At 39.7% G+C, this 14,854-nt stretch overlaps 1 protein-coding gene across 2 annotated transcripts in view; it reads right to left on the reverse strand.

Moving 5' to 3' along the window:
* LOC136878835 (large proline-rich protein BAG6) overlaps positions 1-14,473 on the reverse strand; it is a 281,352-nt gene extending 266,879 nt beyond the window's left edge. The window contains exons 1-3 of one of the 2 annotated variants that reach the window (XM_067152362.2): positions 14,276-14,473; positions 13,776-13,854; positions 1,562-1,679 (exon numbers count right to left, since the gene is read on the reverse strand). In XM_067152362.2, coding sequence (XP_067008463.2) covers positions 1,562-1,679; positions 13,776-13,838 — 181 coding nt within the window. In that variant the 5' untranslated portion in view covers positions 13,839-13,854; positions 14,276-14,473. Of the gene's footprint in view, positions 1-1,561; positions 1,680-13,775; positions 13,855-14,252 lie in introns of both variants that reach the window. The other variant, XM_067152361.2, reaches the window with a different exon arrangement.
* Between the last annotated feature and the right edge of the window lie 381 nt (positions 14,474-14,854).

The raw sequence follows: 14,854 nt of genomic DNA on the forward strand, positions 1-14,854 counted from the left end.
CATGTGGTATCTGCCTGCGAACAGTACAGAGGATAAAACAAGCTACGGATATAAAAATAATGCAGTGTTCAGGTCGCCAGGGAAAAACCCTAAGAGGAAGAAGCCAGTGACGGACCTCGATTTCAATAAAAATGTTCTGCGTACAATATTTCATATGTATTAAAACGGCGAATATCCTAGCATTGAAACTGGCCCGTCCACTTACCTTCCTTAATATCTCGAAAATTTCCCTCAACACTTTCTCGGGGTTTGGTATTAAAAATTAATTTAGACTTTCAGGAAACATTTAAGGCCATGAAAAATATAAGTCATCGCTTTGGAATTCAAGATATAACTGGATGAAAAAATGTTTACTTTCATGCTGTTATGCTCTCTGCGCTTCGCCTTTCATTTCTCTCAGCTTCCATTTACCTTCTTTAATATCTCAAATTTCCCTTAACATTTTATCGGGGTTTGATGTTAAAAATTAATTTGGACGTTCAGGAAACTTTTATGCCCACAAAAAATATAGGTCATCGCTTTGGAATTAAAGATATAACTTAATGAAAAAACGTAGGCCTACTTGCTCATTTTTATGAAAAATATATTTCATAGCAGTGATATTTTTATCATCTCAGGCAAAGCAGCTATGTCTGTAAATTTACATCTTCATATTTGCGCAAAGACCCCGTGCACCTCGTGGAGTGATACAAAATGTTTGTTTATCGTAATCTATGATCTTCATATCCGTACTGACAAACTACACAATTAGAAATAGGAAAGGCCTTCCACCTATCAATACTTATAAATAAATAAACATGTTTCTTTTTTCTGAATTAAATTCTAGACTATTTTTCTGCAATTTTTTATTTTTATTCAAATACTTCCGTGCACAGTTTGCGTTTCTAAGAATGTTTTTCCTTGATGTTCTTAAAATGTACGATTTCTTTATTCATTTATTTTAATTATGAACATTTTTTTTCTTTGTTTTCTATTGTAATTATTGTTACATTAAAAAATAACCTTAAATTTAACAGCATGATCTGTTTTCATTTTCTGGCAAGTTTCCCATTTATGAATTATTTTTGGTCCCTACAAAAGCATCGTAACACATTTTATGTGTATTCAGGATTGAAAATTACCCTGACTTAAGAATGAGCTAGTCTGTAATATCAGTTTCTCAGTGTAAAGGGAAACGCTAACGAATGTCAAATTGGGAACAGGTACATGTGAGAATGGGGAAATATAGTTGAGTTATTATTCCATGGTAAATCTTCCTTGTGTGCAGGAATGCCAGCCATATATAGAAAAAAAGGTACTTATTCCAGTGGAAGAAGCTAACATTTTGAAATCCCTGTTCTTCTTGAAGGAATCAATGTTCGTTGATCTGTGGTATATAACGTGCTAACATTTTGAAATCCCTGTTCTTGAAGGAATCAACGTTCGTTGATCTGTGGTATATAACGTGCTGTCATTTTGAAAAATGTAGCATATTTTCACATTTAACAACATGAAACTGAAGTAGCAATGTGCAGGAGATTGTTTGGGCAACTGTAAACTCCAAGAACAAGAGGAAACTTACCATATTCACTCAAGTTCTTATCATCCTGCAAAACTCTGCCACAATAAATTAAGCGTTGTGAATCAACAGGAAAACTGATGGATTCAGCAATTTTCTCCTTTAGTTGTTTGACAGTTGTCTGAAACAGGAAAATGAAAATTCCAATAAGTCACAAAACGATTAAAATATCTGCGAAGAAATGCAATATATTGAATCAATGACACTTGTTTCTTGGCTAGCAGAGAATATAACCAAGTAAATACCAGTAAATTAAAAAGGTAAGACTCACAAAGAAAGCATACTCAAGTAAAATGGCTGTACATCTGTCAACATTGAATAAAGACGAGTTGAAAACGGGCCACACTAAAACATAACTTTTTAGCCCTAGAAAAAAAAAAATCCAAGAATTTAAATAATAATCAAGGCAAAGATAAATACGATAGGTAAAATTTGAAGTCGTGCAAAGGGAAGGGGGGTGGGGAGAAAAAAGAGATTAACAGAGGTGTATGAAATCAAGATGTCTGCGTCCAGAGGTATACCAAGGGAAAAGTAAATGAAGATTACCATCGGACTGCACTAAAAGCTGAGGGAAAAGGGGCCATCCCAAAATCCCATGTGCCAATGAACAAGTCATTATTCAAATGTAAAGGAAAACAAAAAATATATATAATCAGGGACAATCCCAATGAATGGCCATAATTAACTCGCTGACAGAATTTCAAATATAGACCCACACACTTACAATAAATTGCATATCCACCACAAGGTCCCAACAAGAAATGGTTTCGATAATGAATAATTAAATGTATTCACAAAGCAGCCTTGGAGACCAGATACGTATCACGGGCCAAGAAATACCTTCAACAATAATATCCCTGCCAGTATGTGACCAAACAACAAAGCACACGGTGTGATATATATGGGTGATTCCAATCAAACACAAATACTCGATGGTAGATCATACCATGTTATTAAAAGAAGCAGCATAAACAACAAGACTAAGGACCAAAACTCATACAAGTAACTTGACCAAAGTCAAAACCGGCTAAAGCCACACATCATAAAAGAAAACAAATATCCTCTCATAAGATGATCACAGCCAGATGGTAGCCATCACAAAAGAAGTAAAAGACAGACTATCAGAATGAAACAGGGAAATAAGCAAACAAACTTACGCATTCTCTGCGAATCAACGAACAACTCCCTTAAATCTTTTATAGATCTCATAACAACACAAGAAGGCTACCGTAAAAACCTTTGCCATCATTTTTGCCTTAGCAGCCTGAACAAAGAATAACACAAGGAAAGATATAAATTTAAATTCAAAGAAGCAAAAGAAAATAGGTACAAACTGGAACTCCTACACTATCTTGGGACACCAATAATAAACTCGTTAGTCAATATATTTAAAACAGAGTCCACAACTCCAAGCAGAGAGTGAAGTCGGTCAAAATAACATACATCGAAACGCAGGAGCGTTTCAGGGGGTAACTTGGTTTATTCATGGTCCAGTGAGGTTGTATAGTGCATAGTATAGTAAATACTCAGCTTGCCATTGAGCTTTCACGAAAGTTAAAACACATCACTGATTTGGCACATTAAACACACTAAAATTATTTACAAAATGCTATATTGAGGGCAATCGAACAGTTGTTTATAGTTAATGTACCATCTTGAAAGGTTACAGAGGTTGGAATTGCCCCATTTGACAATTTCACAGGTAACGGATTTCATATTATTCCGTATTGAAGAGCAATATAATATAAAATAAAAGCTAAAAGGTTTCCTTCCACCTATTCAATACTATTTATAGGTGGAAACCTTTTAGCTTTTGTTTTCTATTAACAGACAACTTTAAGGTGTGTTGTGGAGTTGAGGGAACAACCTTGTTAACTTGTTTGTTGACTTAAGGAGAAAAGCCAGTATGTAGACATTGCGAGTCTTATGGTACGGCCATAATTGTGTAGGTCTTGAGGGTGCGAAGAAGGATGAACTGTACAGAAAAGAAAAATGTGAGACATCTGACATGTAATATGTGTTTAACTTAAACTTGTTGAGCAGTACTTGCTCTCGTGCACCTCGCTCTTGTGAACACACCATTAGGTTAAGCTAAAAGTGCACTGATGTTTGTGTGGAGCTTGTTGTTGAGTGATGTCAGTTAACAGATCTGAGGAGGGAGTGGTAACTTATTCAGGATTGGCAGTGACGTAGTAGGTGTAACAAAGGACGTGGGGATAATACGTTGATGAGCTGTCCTCCCTAAATATGTGTTTAGAACGGGGGGGTGGGGGGGTGGATGACCTTGTAAAGGACAATTACCTTCCCAATGGACTCATTAAGATTGTAACTGGAATTTGCTTGTTGGTCCAAAGACACGTAGTAAATTTCTGTAATAGTGAGCAAAGGTCCCTTCTTCATAGTTTAAATGATTTGTAGGTCCTTATTTATGATGGAAAAATTATGATCAGATTCAGACATGTGATGTTATGGCTGAATATCTATTATGTCTTGCCGCATTAGTGTGTTCATTGTACTTAGTATTGAAGTTCCTCTCTGTCTGACCTATATAACTCGCCGAGTACGAGTGCACTGTACTCTATATTCCCGAGTGGCCAAATTTGTCAGATTTGTTAATGTCATATTCACTGGACAGCGTGTACGGCAGAGCTTCAAGGATAATATAGAGCAGGGATGGCGAACCTTTTCCAACTAGTGTGTCATTTTAAGTCTGGTGCAGTACCGAATGCAATGTGTTCCACATCCTCAGACTGTACAGAACTCTCTGACCTAAGACGGAACACCTCAGCTTGCTGGAGATACTTTATATTAGCTGATGAGAATACTGCTGATCTCATCATTCACTTTGCACGAAAGTGGATTCACTCAATCACTACTGATCTGCATTTACGGCAGTCCCACAGGCGGCAGATTCCCTATCTATTGTTTCCCTAGCCTTTTCTTGAATGATTTCAAAGAAATTGGAAAATTTTTTTTTTGCTAGTTGCTTTACGTCGCACCGATCATCTGTGTTTGTGTGGAGCTTGTTGTTGAGTGATGTCAGTTAACAGATCTGAGGAGGGAGTGGTAACTTATTCAGGATTGGCAGTGACGTAGTAGGTGTAACAAAGGACGTGGGGATAATACGTTGTTGAGCTGGGAAAGGGCTAGGAAAGGGAAGGAAGCGGCCGTGGCCTTAAGGTACAGCCCCAGCATTTGCCTGGTGTGAAAATGGAAAACCACGGAAAACCATTTTCAGGGCTTCCGACAGTGGGGTTTGAACCTACAACTGGAAATTTACTGAACATCTCCCTTGGTAAGTTACTCCAATCCCTAACTCCGCTTCCCATAAACGAATATTTGCCCCAATTTGTCCTCTTGAATTCCAACTTTATCTTCATATTGTGATCTTTCCTACTGTTAAAGACACCACTCAAACTTATTCGTCTACTAATATCATTAATGAAGTGCATATACATTTCAAGGAATATGCAATCAAATGTATTACTTTACAATATATATGTAATAACTTTTTTCTTTATTGGCTTCACGACACCAACACAGATAGGAAGGAATATGCAATCAAATGTATTACTTTACAATATATATGTAATAACTTTTTTCTTTATTGGCTTCACGACACCAACACAGATAGGTCTTATGGCGATGATGGGATAGGAAAGAGCTGGGAGTGGGAAGAAAGCGGCTGTGGCCTTAATTATGGTACAGTCCCAGCACAATGGGGGGAGGGGGGTGTCTGCCGTCCCTCTTAAGGAGGTAAGAATGTTTGCGTCTTCCATGACCTATCCTCAGCCTACAAAAACCACGGCTTCTCTCAGAGAAGTCCGGAAAGAGGACTGCCAACCACCACACGGCAGCAGTCTTCTTAATTGTTCTTAGCTTATTAGGAGTTCTGATAGGTAGCCACTCCGATTCCCAGGATGCCAAGATGGTTCGAAGTAGCCGAGAACAAATATCCCAAGCAGGTACAGTCATTGGTCAAGGTGGTAAAAGTACTGCTTCTTTTGCAGGTTGATCTGCAAGTTCGTTCCCTGTAATACCCCTACAACTTGGACGCCACACGAAAGCGATTCTAGTGTCAGCATCACACAAGCTGGCTAGGTCATGAATCTGCTGCACCAGTGGGCGTTGCATGAAATGGGTACCAATAGACTGTAGAGAACTTAATGAGTAAGGAGTCACGCTCGTGATTCAGCACACAGGAGAACTTCTAAGATGGCGAAGAGCTCCACAATAAACATGCTTCAGACACTAGGAAGCGAGATCATGTTGCTGATATCATTGGAGACTAGCATCCAAGATTCTCTTCTAACTTAGAACTGTCTGTGAAGACAAATCACGTCTGGATACTTGTGAACAAAGTCCTGGAAAGACTTCAGAATAACACACACATTCTGCTGTGTTCACCTTAGGTCCTCAGAGTAGATCTAGTCATATATCCGGTTACAGAACGAGCCACGGAAGTACCTCGCTAGGAGCCCAATCAAGACAATCACCAATAACTGCATCCGACTCATGACACAAGCTTTCAATTCGAATCCTAACCAGCCATGTGGTATTTGGCTGATTTTCATACCTCTGCTGGCATTGCGCATTAAAGAGGCATTGATAGCTTGGATGTCACAGCACTTTGTGAATTTTGGCAGGATATATGAGGAGTAATTTCCACCACTATTTTTGCAAAGATGGATTGCCAATTCAACGAGTAGGCTGGGAATCTGGCTAGTATGGAAAGCTCCAGCTGCCAGCCTAAATCCATTATTGAGTATATTGTCTAAAGGTTTGGCACAGATTTTGATGCTGAACCATAAGCCACACTACCATAGTCTAAATGGGAAAGAACCGTAGCTGTGTAAAAATGTAGTAGAACCACATGGGCAGCTCCACATGAAGTGCCATTGAGAAACTTCAGCGTGTTAAGTCCCTTCATGGAGGCTACCTTCATAGGACTAATTTGGAGCTGCCATTTTAGTCTTATCGAAATAGACACACAAAACCCTGCAGGTGTCTACCACAGGAAGGACATGGTTTTTCAAGCGGGGCTCTGGTTCACGATGCACCAGCTGACAGACAGAAGTGTACAAATGAGGTTCCTGCTGCTGAAAATCAAAAACCATATTCTACGGCCCATCTGTTGACTTTGTTAATAGTTTGCTGAGCTGTCTCTAGCAACTGCCATCCTTCCAGAGCTGAAAGGTAGAGCTAAACAGTCTATATATAGCGATGGAATGACTGCAGGCCCAGCAGCAACAACTATGCCGTTGATGGTGATTGTTAACACTGTGATCAGATCCCTGTGGTACTCAATTTTCTTAAACATAATACTGAGAATATGCATTCCCTACCGGAAACTAAAGAACTACAGGGACATGGAAGTTTTCAATAAATGTTAACATATTTCCCCCAAATCCCCACTGATATAGGGTGGAATTAATCCCATACCACCAGGTGGAACCATAAGCCATTTTCAGGTTAAAAAAAAAACACAGCAACTACGTGTTCCTTCCGAAGAAAGACCTCCTGAATGGCGCTCTCCAGTCTAAGCAAATGACAGGTGGCAGACCGATGACAGCGAAAACCATATTGATAGTCAGGAGACCTCTCTTCCAAGGCCCACACAAGCCATCAGTTTACCATCCATTCAATTAGCTTACAGAGGCCATTTGTTAGGCATACTGGCCTATAGCTATCCAGGCGTTTTACATCTTTACCCGTCTTGAGAATTAGTATTACAACTCCCTCATGCCATCGAGAAGGAAACTCGACTTCATTCCATATTCTATTGAATAAGTTTTATGTAGGCCTATCATGCAGACATCTGTTACTCGAATGTTTTAAGCATGTGATTATGGATTTCCTCCAGCCCAGGAGCCATGTCTCTGCAAAACACATGTGCACTCCACATTTCCCACTTTGTGAAAAGCACGTTACAGGAATACAAAGGAGTGAAGGAGGAGAGGTGGCGAGCCTATGAAGTGTGACATGATGTGATCTACAATGGCTGGAGTCCTTAACTATATCTCCTTTAATGGAGATTCCAGGTACTTCAATTACGTTTCGTACTCCGACAATATGGCATTGTTTTCTCCACACCTATGACGGAGTATGTGTCGTCATGGTATACATACTTTTCTCAAGTAGTTTCTTACTCTCTTCAATAAAAAATTGGCCTTAGTGTGCACAAACTTAAATGTAATATGATTGACCAACATAGGATTGCACCGATAATGCTTGAAAAACTGCCGACAATCACGTATGGCTGCTGCATTTTGTCAGTTCACCATAGCTCCTGCTTCTGGCGAGGGATGCCGAACAAGGAAGGCAGTGGTGGTGATAATTGTTTTAAGAGGAAGTACAACTAGCCAACCATCCTCTATATAACACTAATCAGAGAGAAAAATGGAAGGGATCCTATGCTTTGAAAAATGAAGGTATTGGCGAAAGAAAGACCCCATGAAGGGAGTGAAAACGAAAGACTCCTTAGCCATAGTAACCTAAAAGGTTGGAGTTGGAAAGGAACAAAAGTTGACCGAGGGAGGTCGGATAGGATAGATGAAAGTGAGGAGCCTGGCACAAGTGGAAACAATGCCAGGACTCAGCTAAGGCTCCTGTGGTCACCGCCAACCCATGCTGTCAAGTTAAGAGCCCATAGGGCCGCTTTTAGTCGCCTCTTATGACAGGCAGGGGATACTGTAGGTGTTATTCTACTGCCCCCTCACACAGGAGGAACGAGAAATGTAGTGTTTCCTCTGTAGCAGCCAGAATTCCAATTGTAATGGAACAAAAATGGTCATCAACAGACCTCAGCACCTATTGGAGATCACTGAGCGTTTTGAGAACTCCAGCCAAATTGCCCTATCAAAGAGCTTTGGCAGAGAAACCAAGTGAATCGTACTGTCCACCACTTGATATAAATAAATTCTCTTTCACAGTAGCCTTATATTTTTTTTCACAAGCCAAGAATGATATACTGAAGGGTAAAGGAAATTCTTTTTTACAAGTTAATAAAAGTATGACTGAAAATCTAACACATTTAACAGGCTTCTAAAACCTTAAGCTGAAGTTCAATCTGCACAAACATATCCCATGCAATAGAAATATTGCCTTCAAGACAGGATTTATTGCTTGTAGATGTCCAAGTACAAACATATCCATTCATACAATATGTTTCCTATCCGGCCCTAAATATTTTGAAGGAACTGCATTTTCTTTTGGCGCAGAGTATCTAAAATTTTTCCTCTGGTAGCAATACAGCTTTAGAAACATCTGATTAATAGAAACTAGTTTCAATGAAATGCTTATCACCAGACCTCAGATTTTAGGCAAAAACTTATTTTGTTGCTGAAGAGAGAACTTAAAATGAAATTGTATTAAATTGTATTTACACATTTCGTGTATTTATAAGGTTAAAAACAATGATCCTATAGTGCCTAAAAAGACATTAGAACCCCTATTTACCTATATTCATACAATTCTTACTTTTTTATGGTAGAAATTCATCAACTGCACCACAAGTTTTGTATAACACAATAATAGATTTGAAACCGTACAAATCCTATGTGGAATACCTTGTAGGGGAGAGATGTGTTCATTGTGACAGCCAGAGACAGACCCACAGGCCCCCAGCAACACATTTACTTTTATAACCTAATGTTATTTAGCACCAGCCATTCTTCATTGCTGAAACACGCAGTAGCATTTCCATTGGCTGAGACACAATCGGACATGATGTCATTCCCAGCAACCAAGTCAAATGCATTCGGTTACCAACCCGCGCAAAATAAATAGTAATGGTTTTGTTACTAGCCGGACATAACAAATCCAGACCAATGGCTGTGTCACTAGCCCAATTGATAAATTCAGCTTTTTGTCACTGTCCAACATAGAATAAGCTGCTATTGCCCTACGGAAAGCTAGAGTCCTAACGAAGTGGCCGTAACCTGGGAGCTACGCCCCCAGACCCTCTTTCCTTGATCACACTTCAATGGTTTTGTCACTAGCCGGACCTAAACAATTCAGACTAACTGCTTTGTCAATAGCCTGAATAATGAATTGATGATGATGATGATGATGCTTGTTTTAAGGGGCCTAACATCGAAGGTCATCTGCCCCTAATGGAACGAAATGAAATGACAAAAAAATTCAAAATCATCCACTGGATAAAAAATTTAAAAAAAATAGTCATGAAGAAGGAATGGATGGACATGAACAAAAAAAAAAAAAAAAAACTAGCAAACAAACAAATAGTGGAACCAACTCAAAAAAAGATCGTAAATAATTTATTACTGACTAAGGTACCACACGTAAAGCACAATCCTGAATCTAGGATGCTTGATGTCTAAAGGGGTCCAAAATCCAGGTCTAAGGCCCCACGGAATGGTACATGTCGCAAGTAAAGTAGAACGATGGTATTTGTCATGCTGCGGTACTAATCAAAAGTAGCGAAGACTTACGGTGCTCCACACAAGATGGTACTACTCACAAGTATTGTACTTCGTACAGGGAACACAGACCTATGGTGTTTCTTAAACAATGGCGCCACTCACAGCCAACGCAAACGAATGAGGCTCCTCGCCTAGGTGCACTAATCACGGGCGCCGTTATTCCCGCGGTGTTCCTCACAGGCAACGCAGACCGATGGCGTCGCTCATATAGCGGTACAACTCTCAGGCTACGCCCAGACCCACGGTGTTGCTCACATGGGTACGACGCACGGGTACTGGAAACCCTCAGGCCAGCCTCTTTACTGCTACCAATCACAAACCTATTTTGTACCTAATTTAGTGGTACTACTCACAAGTACAGGCAACGTATGGTGTTCCCCGCATGATGGTACAAATCAAAAGTAGTTTCATGGTTCTAATTCAATTATCCCTTGGTCGCCCCTTTTAGTCACCTCTCACAACAGGCAGGGGATACTGTGGGTGTATTATTCGTCTGCGTCCCCCACCCACAGGGGGTAAAGAGAGAGAGAAAAGAAGAAGAAAGGCAAGGGCTGTGAAGGGCGTGAAAATGAAAGACTCCCTAGGCCTCGAATGCTCTAATACCGTCGGGGTTGGAAAAGAACAAGAGTTGACCAAGGGAGGTCGGACAGGATAGACGAAGTGAGGAGCCTGGCACAAATACGCGGAAGGGCCCCGTGGTCGCCAATCCACACTCCCAAGATGAGAGCCCCTTGGGCCCCTTTTAGTCGCCTCTTACGACAGGCAGGGGATACCGTGGGTGTATTCTTCATTTGCGTCCCCCACCCACAGGGGGTAGTGTGTTTGGTCCGCAAGAGGTATTTTATTTCCCTCAAGTCCATCGGCAAGCCGGTTAGGACCCCCCTATCCGCCACCTGGGACGGGCCACGTGGGAGTATCACTTCTCCCCCTGCTATGCCAGCATAGTAGGTTCGTGGGAATGATAAATTTAAGTTCAGGAGTTGGCAGTCTTGTGTACCAATCAATCACACTGACCGTGAGAAGGAGACAATGAGCAGTGCAATCGTACCTAGATGTCTCCGCTGAAAGAGCGGCGCAGTAACTTTTTTTTTGCTAGTTGCTTTACGTCGCATCGGCACAGATAGGTCTTATGGCGATGATGGGATAGGAAAGGGCTAGGAGTGGGAAGGAAGCGGCCTTAATTAATGTACAGTCCCGGCATTTGCCAGGTGTGAAAATGGGAAACCATGAAATACCATTTTCAGGGCTGCAACAGTAGGGTTCGAACCCACTATCTCCCGGATTCAAGCTCACAGTTGTGTGCCCCTAACTGTATAGCCAACTCGCCCGGTGGCGCAGTAACTGAACTTCTCTTTTTATTTCTATTAAATCAATTTAAAATGTTTTTAATTTATTCTGAGCAATTAAAACATTTGCAGACTCCTTTTCGGTATCTTTAACAGTATATTCTTGAAATCATTTTCAAACAAAATCCTACAAGTGGGAAGCTGTAAGTAAACCACACTGTCTAGAAGTCCTTAAGAACCTCCCGTGGTAAACACACCCGTTAGTCTGTGTGTCCATTGATCTGCTGGAAACAAAATTCATTTCATTTTATGAGAAAATATCAGAGTTTGTTTAGTCAGTGTGTGCATTATGACGAAAGTGTAAGCTTCCAAGTAGTCTTTAATTAAACAGTGGTTACAGGAGTTTCCCATTTCACACCGGATGGTAAAATTATACTAAAAAAGTTCTTGGTTAAGTCAATACAGAACCAAAGTTGAAATTTATCACATCGTAGCAAACTGCAACAGTTATTGATCGAGAATTCATGTGGCGGTACTGTGACATCATACACCGACAGAATTGCTTTGCCTCAAAACACACGGGGAAACTGGTGTCTTAATCGTAAAGTCTTAACTGTATAAAAAATTTTTTTTTAAGTTCAGTTCTCCTTTAAATATCACTTGATCAATATGAGGAAGATACTGTATATTGTGGGCAAGTGATATTGTTACTTTACGAGGGATTATTTTGGAGGGCTAACTTCTTCAAGAGGCTTTCTGCTAAACACCCCTGACATGTTAGACTATTTTTTTTACCGGGCTAGTTGGCTGTGCAGTCAGGGGCACGCGGCTGTGAGCTTCCATCCGGGAGATAGTGGGTTTGAATCCCACTGTCGGCAGCCCTGAAGATGGTTTTCCATGGTTTCCCATTTTCACACCAGGCAAATGCTGGGCTGTACCTTAAGGCTACGACCGCTTCCTTCCAACTCCTAGGCCTTTCCTGTCCGATCGTCACCATAAGACCTATCTGTGTTGGTGAGACGTAAAGCAACTAGCCAAAAAAAAAAGTTTTTGTCACTAGCCAAGATGTGTGCAAACTGATAGGTGTCGGCTCCCTTCCACTAAAACACACATTTCCTCCAACAATTGGTGTAACTAACAATGCTCCTATCTGCACTCTCTTAAACAAGTGAGCATCAATCTGTTTTGAGCCTCGATCTCTCCTCACTGGGTGGCCCTGTCCTAGGATTGTACCTCATTCAAGAAAACATCCACACAACTTTTTTGGTTAGGCTGCATGAGAATAACAATCACTACACTGATTATATCCCAGACTAAATTACTTTTTTATTAACTGTTATTCAACACTTTAACTCTGTGAATCAGTGGTAGAGTGTTGGTCTACGGATCCCAAGATAGTAGGCTGAAACTACGCAGAAGTAGTTGCTTACTGAAAGGCAGAAAACAATCTTAACACTACGTGTCGTACGGTGTCGGCATGTAAAACCTCTCTGGGGACGCATTTGGTGTTCAACACAAATTAATTAAAACTCTGCAACAGACACCCAAGAGAGATTTGGTTTACTCTGCCATCTAGTACGCCTAGAGTAAAACGGATAGTTCAAATTGAAGAGCAAGCAACCAGATGGCATCAAATTACAATGCTTGCATGAGGTAGCTAAAGCCATACAATTATTATTAAAAATTGAACTAAATTGCTGCCAAACTCCTAATAAGATGCTAGGCTAAGCGAATCGGATATTAGTGCATAGCTTGGTAGTAAGGTCGGTCCGAAGTGAAATATTATGTTATGATCGCAAACATCCATAACATGTTCGTATTTTGCAAATTCAGTGCAGGACTATGGACTGTGCTAGGTGGGAAGCTCCATTGTGGATGAGGGCTCTCAGTTGTGCCTGGTACATACAGCAAAATTGTCTTCTCCATTTCCTGCCTCATATATCACTGAAGCTGAATGGGTTTTTTTTTTAAAAAGTCAAGGAAACCAAAAATATCAGGTGCTAAACGGATATAATCTTAAACACTGTAACCACACATTATTTTAGCATAGGCCTAGTTATATGACAAAATTTTACTTCCTCCTGATCTAATATTAAATAAGAAATTAAAAATTAAATAAGAATGCAGTCCCGATGTAAGAGGTTATTGCTCAGGTATTCCACAAACATGCTACACATAAATTCATGTAAAGACGAAAGTAAACCATCCTTGAAAATAACTAGCTGAAATCTAGTTTCCATTCACAATGACTTGTCAGTGGGCAAAGTAAGTAAATCCTACTTCCAACTAAATTCTACAAACAGATGTTCAGCACATTTACAACCATACTCAATCCTCTGGTGACAATGAACACATTAATGCTTAGGTCTAGAAAGATACAAATTTCAGCATGCATAACCGTATTCATAACTCAGAACGTAACAATAAGTAACAAAAGGAAAAATGTAGTTAATCACTGGGGGTAAACTAACTTATTTTGACACTTACATCATCCGGTACCGAAAAGGCATGATTTTGGGAGTCCAAAGTTTTCACTGTAAGTTCAATCATTCTGGCAAATAATTATCTGAAAAAAAAGAGAAACAGTGGACATTATATTCCAAAATCATGAGGATGATTCAGACGGTATGTCGGCTACCAAAACTGGCAAATTCAATGACATACACGCTTCAATGAAGTTCATAAGCCCATCGATTAAGACAACTTCTACACCATGATTTAATTTATATTTCACACATTCAACCAGTTCTTGTAGAAGTAAACACTTGATGCCAAGCAAAATAAAGAAGTACGAAGATATATTCTACAAACATGGCTGATACTGCCACCTTCTCATAAGCTGCTGAATAATAATAAATACTCTTATCACACCAAAAATTACTGAACCAGCAACAACTCCAATTATTTCCACCACATAACACTGAGTTTCCACACAGTCAACACGTTAACTCAGGAACAATTTACCTGAAAACTCAACTCCTCCCTACCTGCAGTTTCGGCCTACGACTCCGTGAAATCTTAACTGTATGCAAGGGCACGTAAACTTCCCAAAGCAAGGTGTCGACGCATTAGTGCTTTAGCTTTGCAGGTCTACGGTACCACTTGATTTCTTTTTAAGGCGTTAAAATAAACTAAATTCCGAAAAGTTGCGCAGCAAACATTCGATGATTTCACTTTGTCATAGCCAAAACTGATACAAATTTCATGGAATAAAACATTCGTTTCGTCGTAAGGTTGCCTTGTCAAATTTAGACACTATGAATAAAAAATGATATATATCACATTTTATTTCTGTTATATTGAATACAGTTAGGTGTTATACTGAAGAGTGTATGATTAAATTTATTGCAATAAAATGTGGTAATCTTTTAATATATTTATTATTTATTTTTATAAAGTAGGCTGTAGTATGGTATACCTATCATTTATAGACATATTTTAAAAGACCCTTGTAATTATAAACCCAATTTTTACCTAAGCTTTTAGTTTTTGGCAGCCTCCAAATGGAGGGAAGCAAAAATAAATAAATAAATAAATGCATTTCAAAGTAAATAAATATATATATT

The sequence above is a fragment of the Anabrus simplex genome, chromosome 8 (assembly GCF_040414725.1).
Source record: "Anabrus simplex isolate iqAnaSimp1 chromosome 8, ASM4041472v1, whole genome shotgun sequence".
Taxonomy (NCBI): domain Eukaryota; kingdom Metazoa; phylum Arthropoda; class Insecta; order Orthoptera; family Tettigoniidae; genus Anabrus; species Anabrus simplex.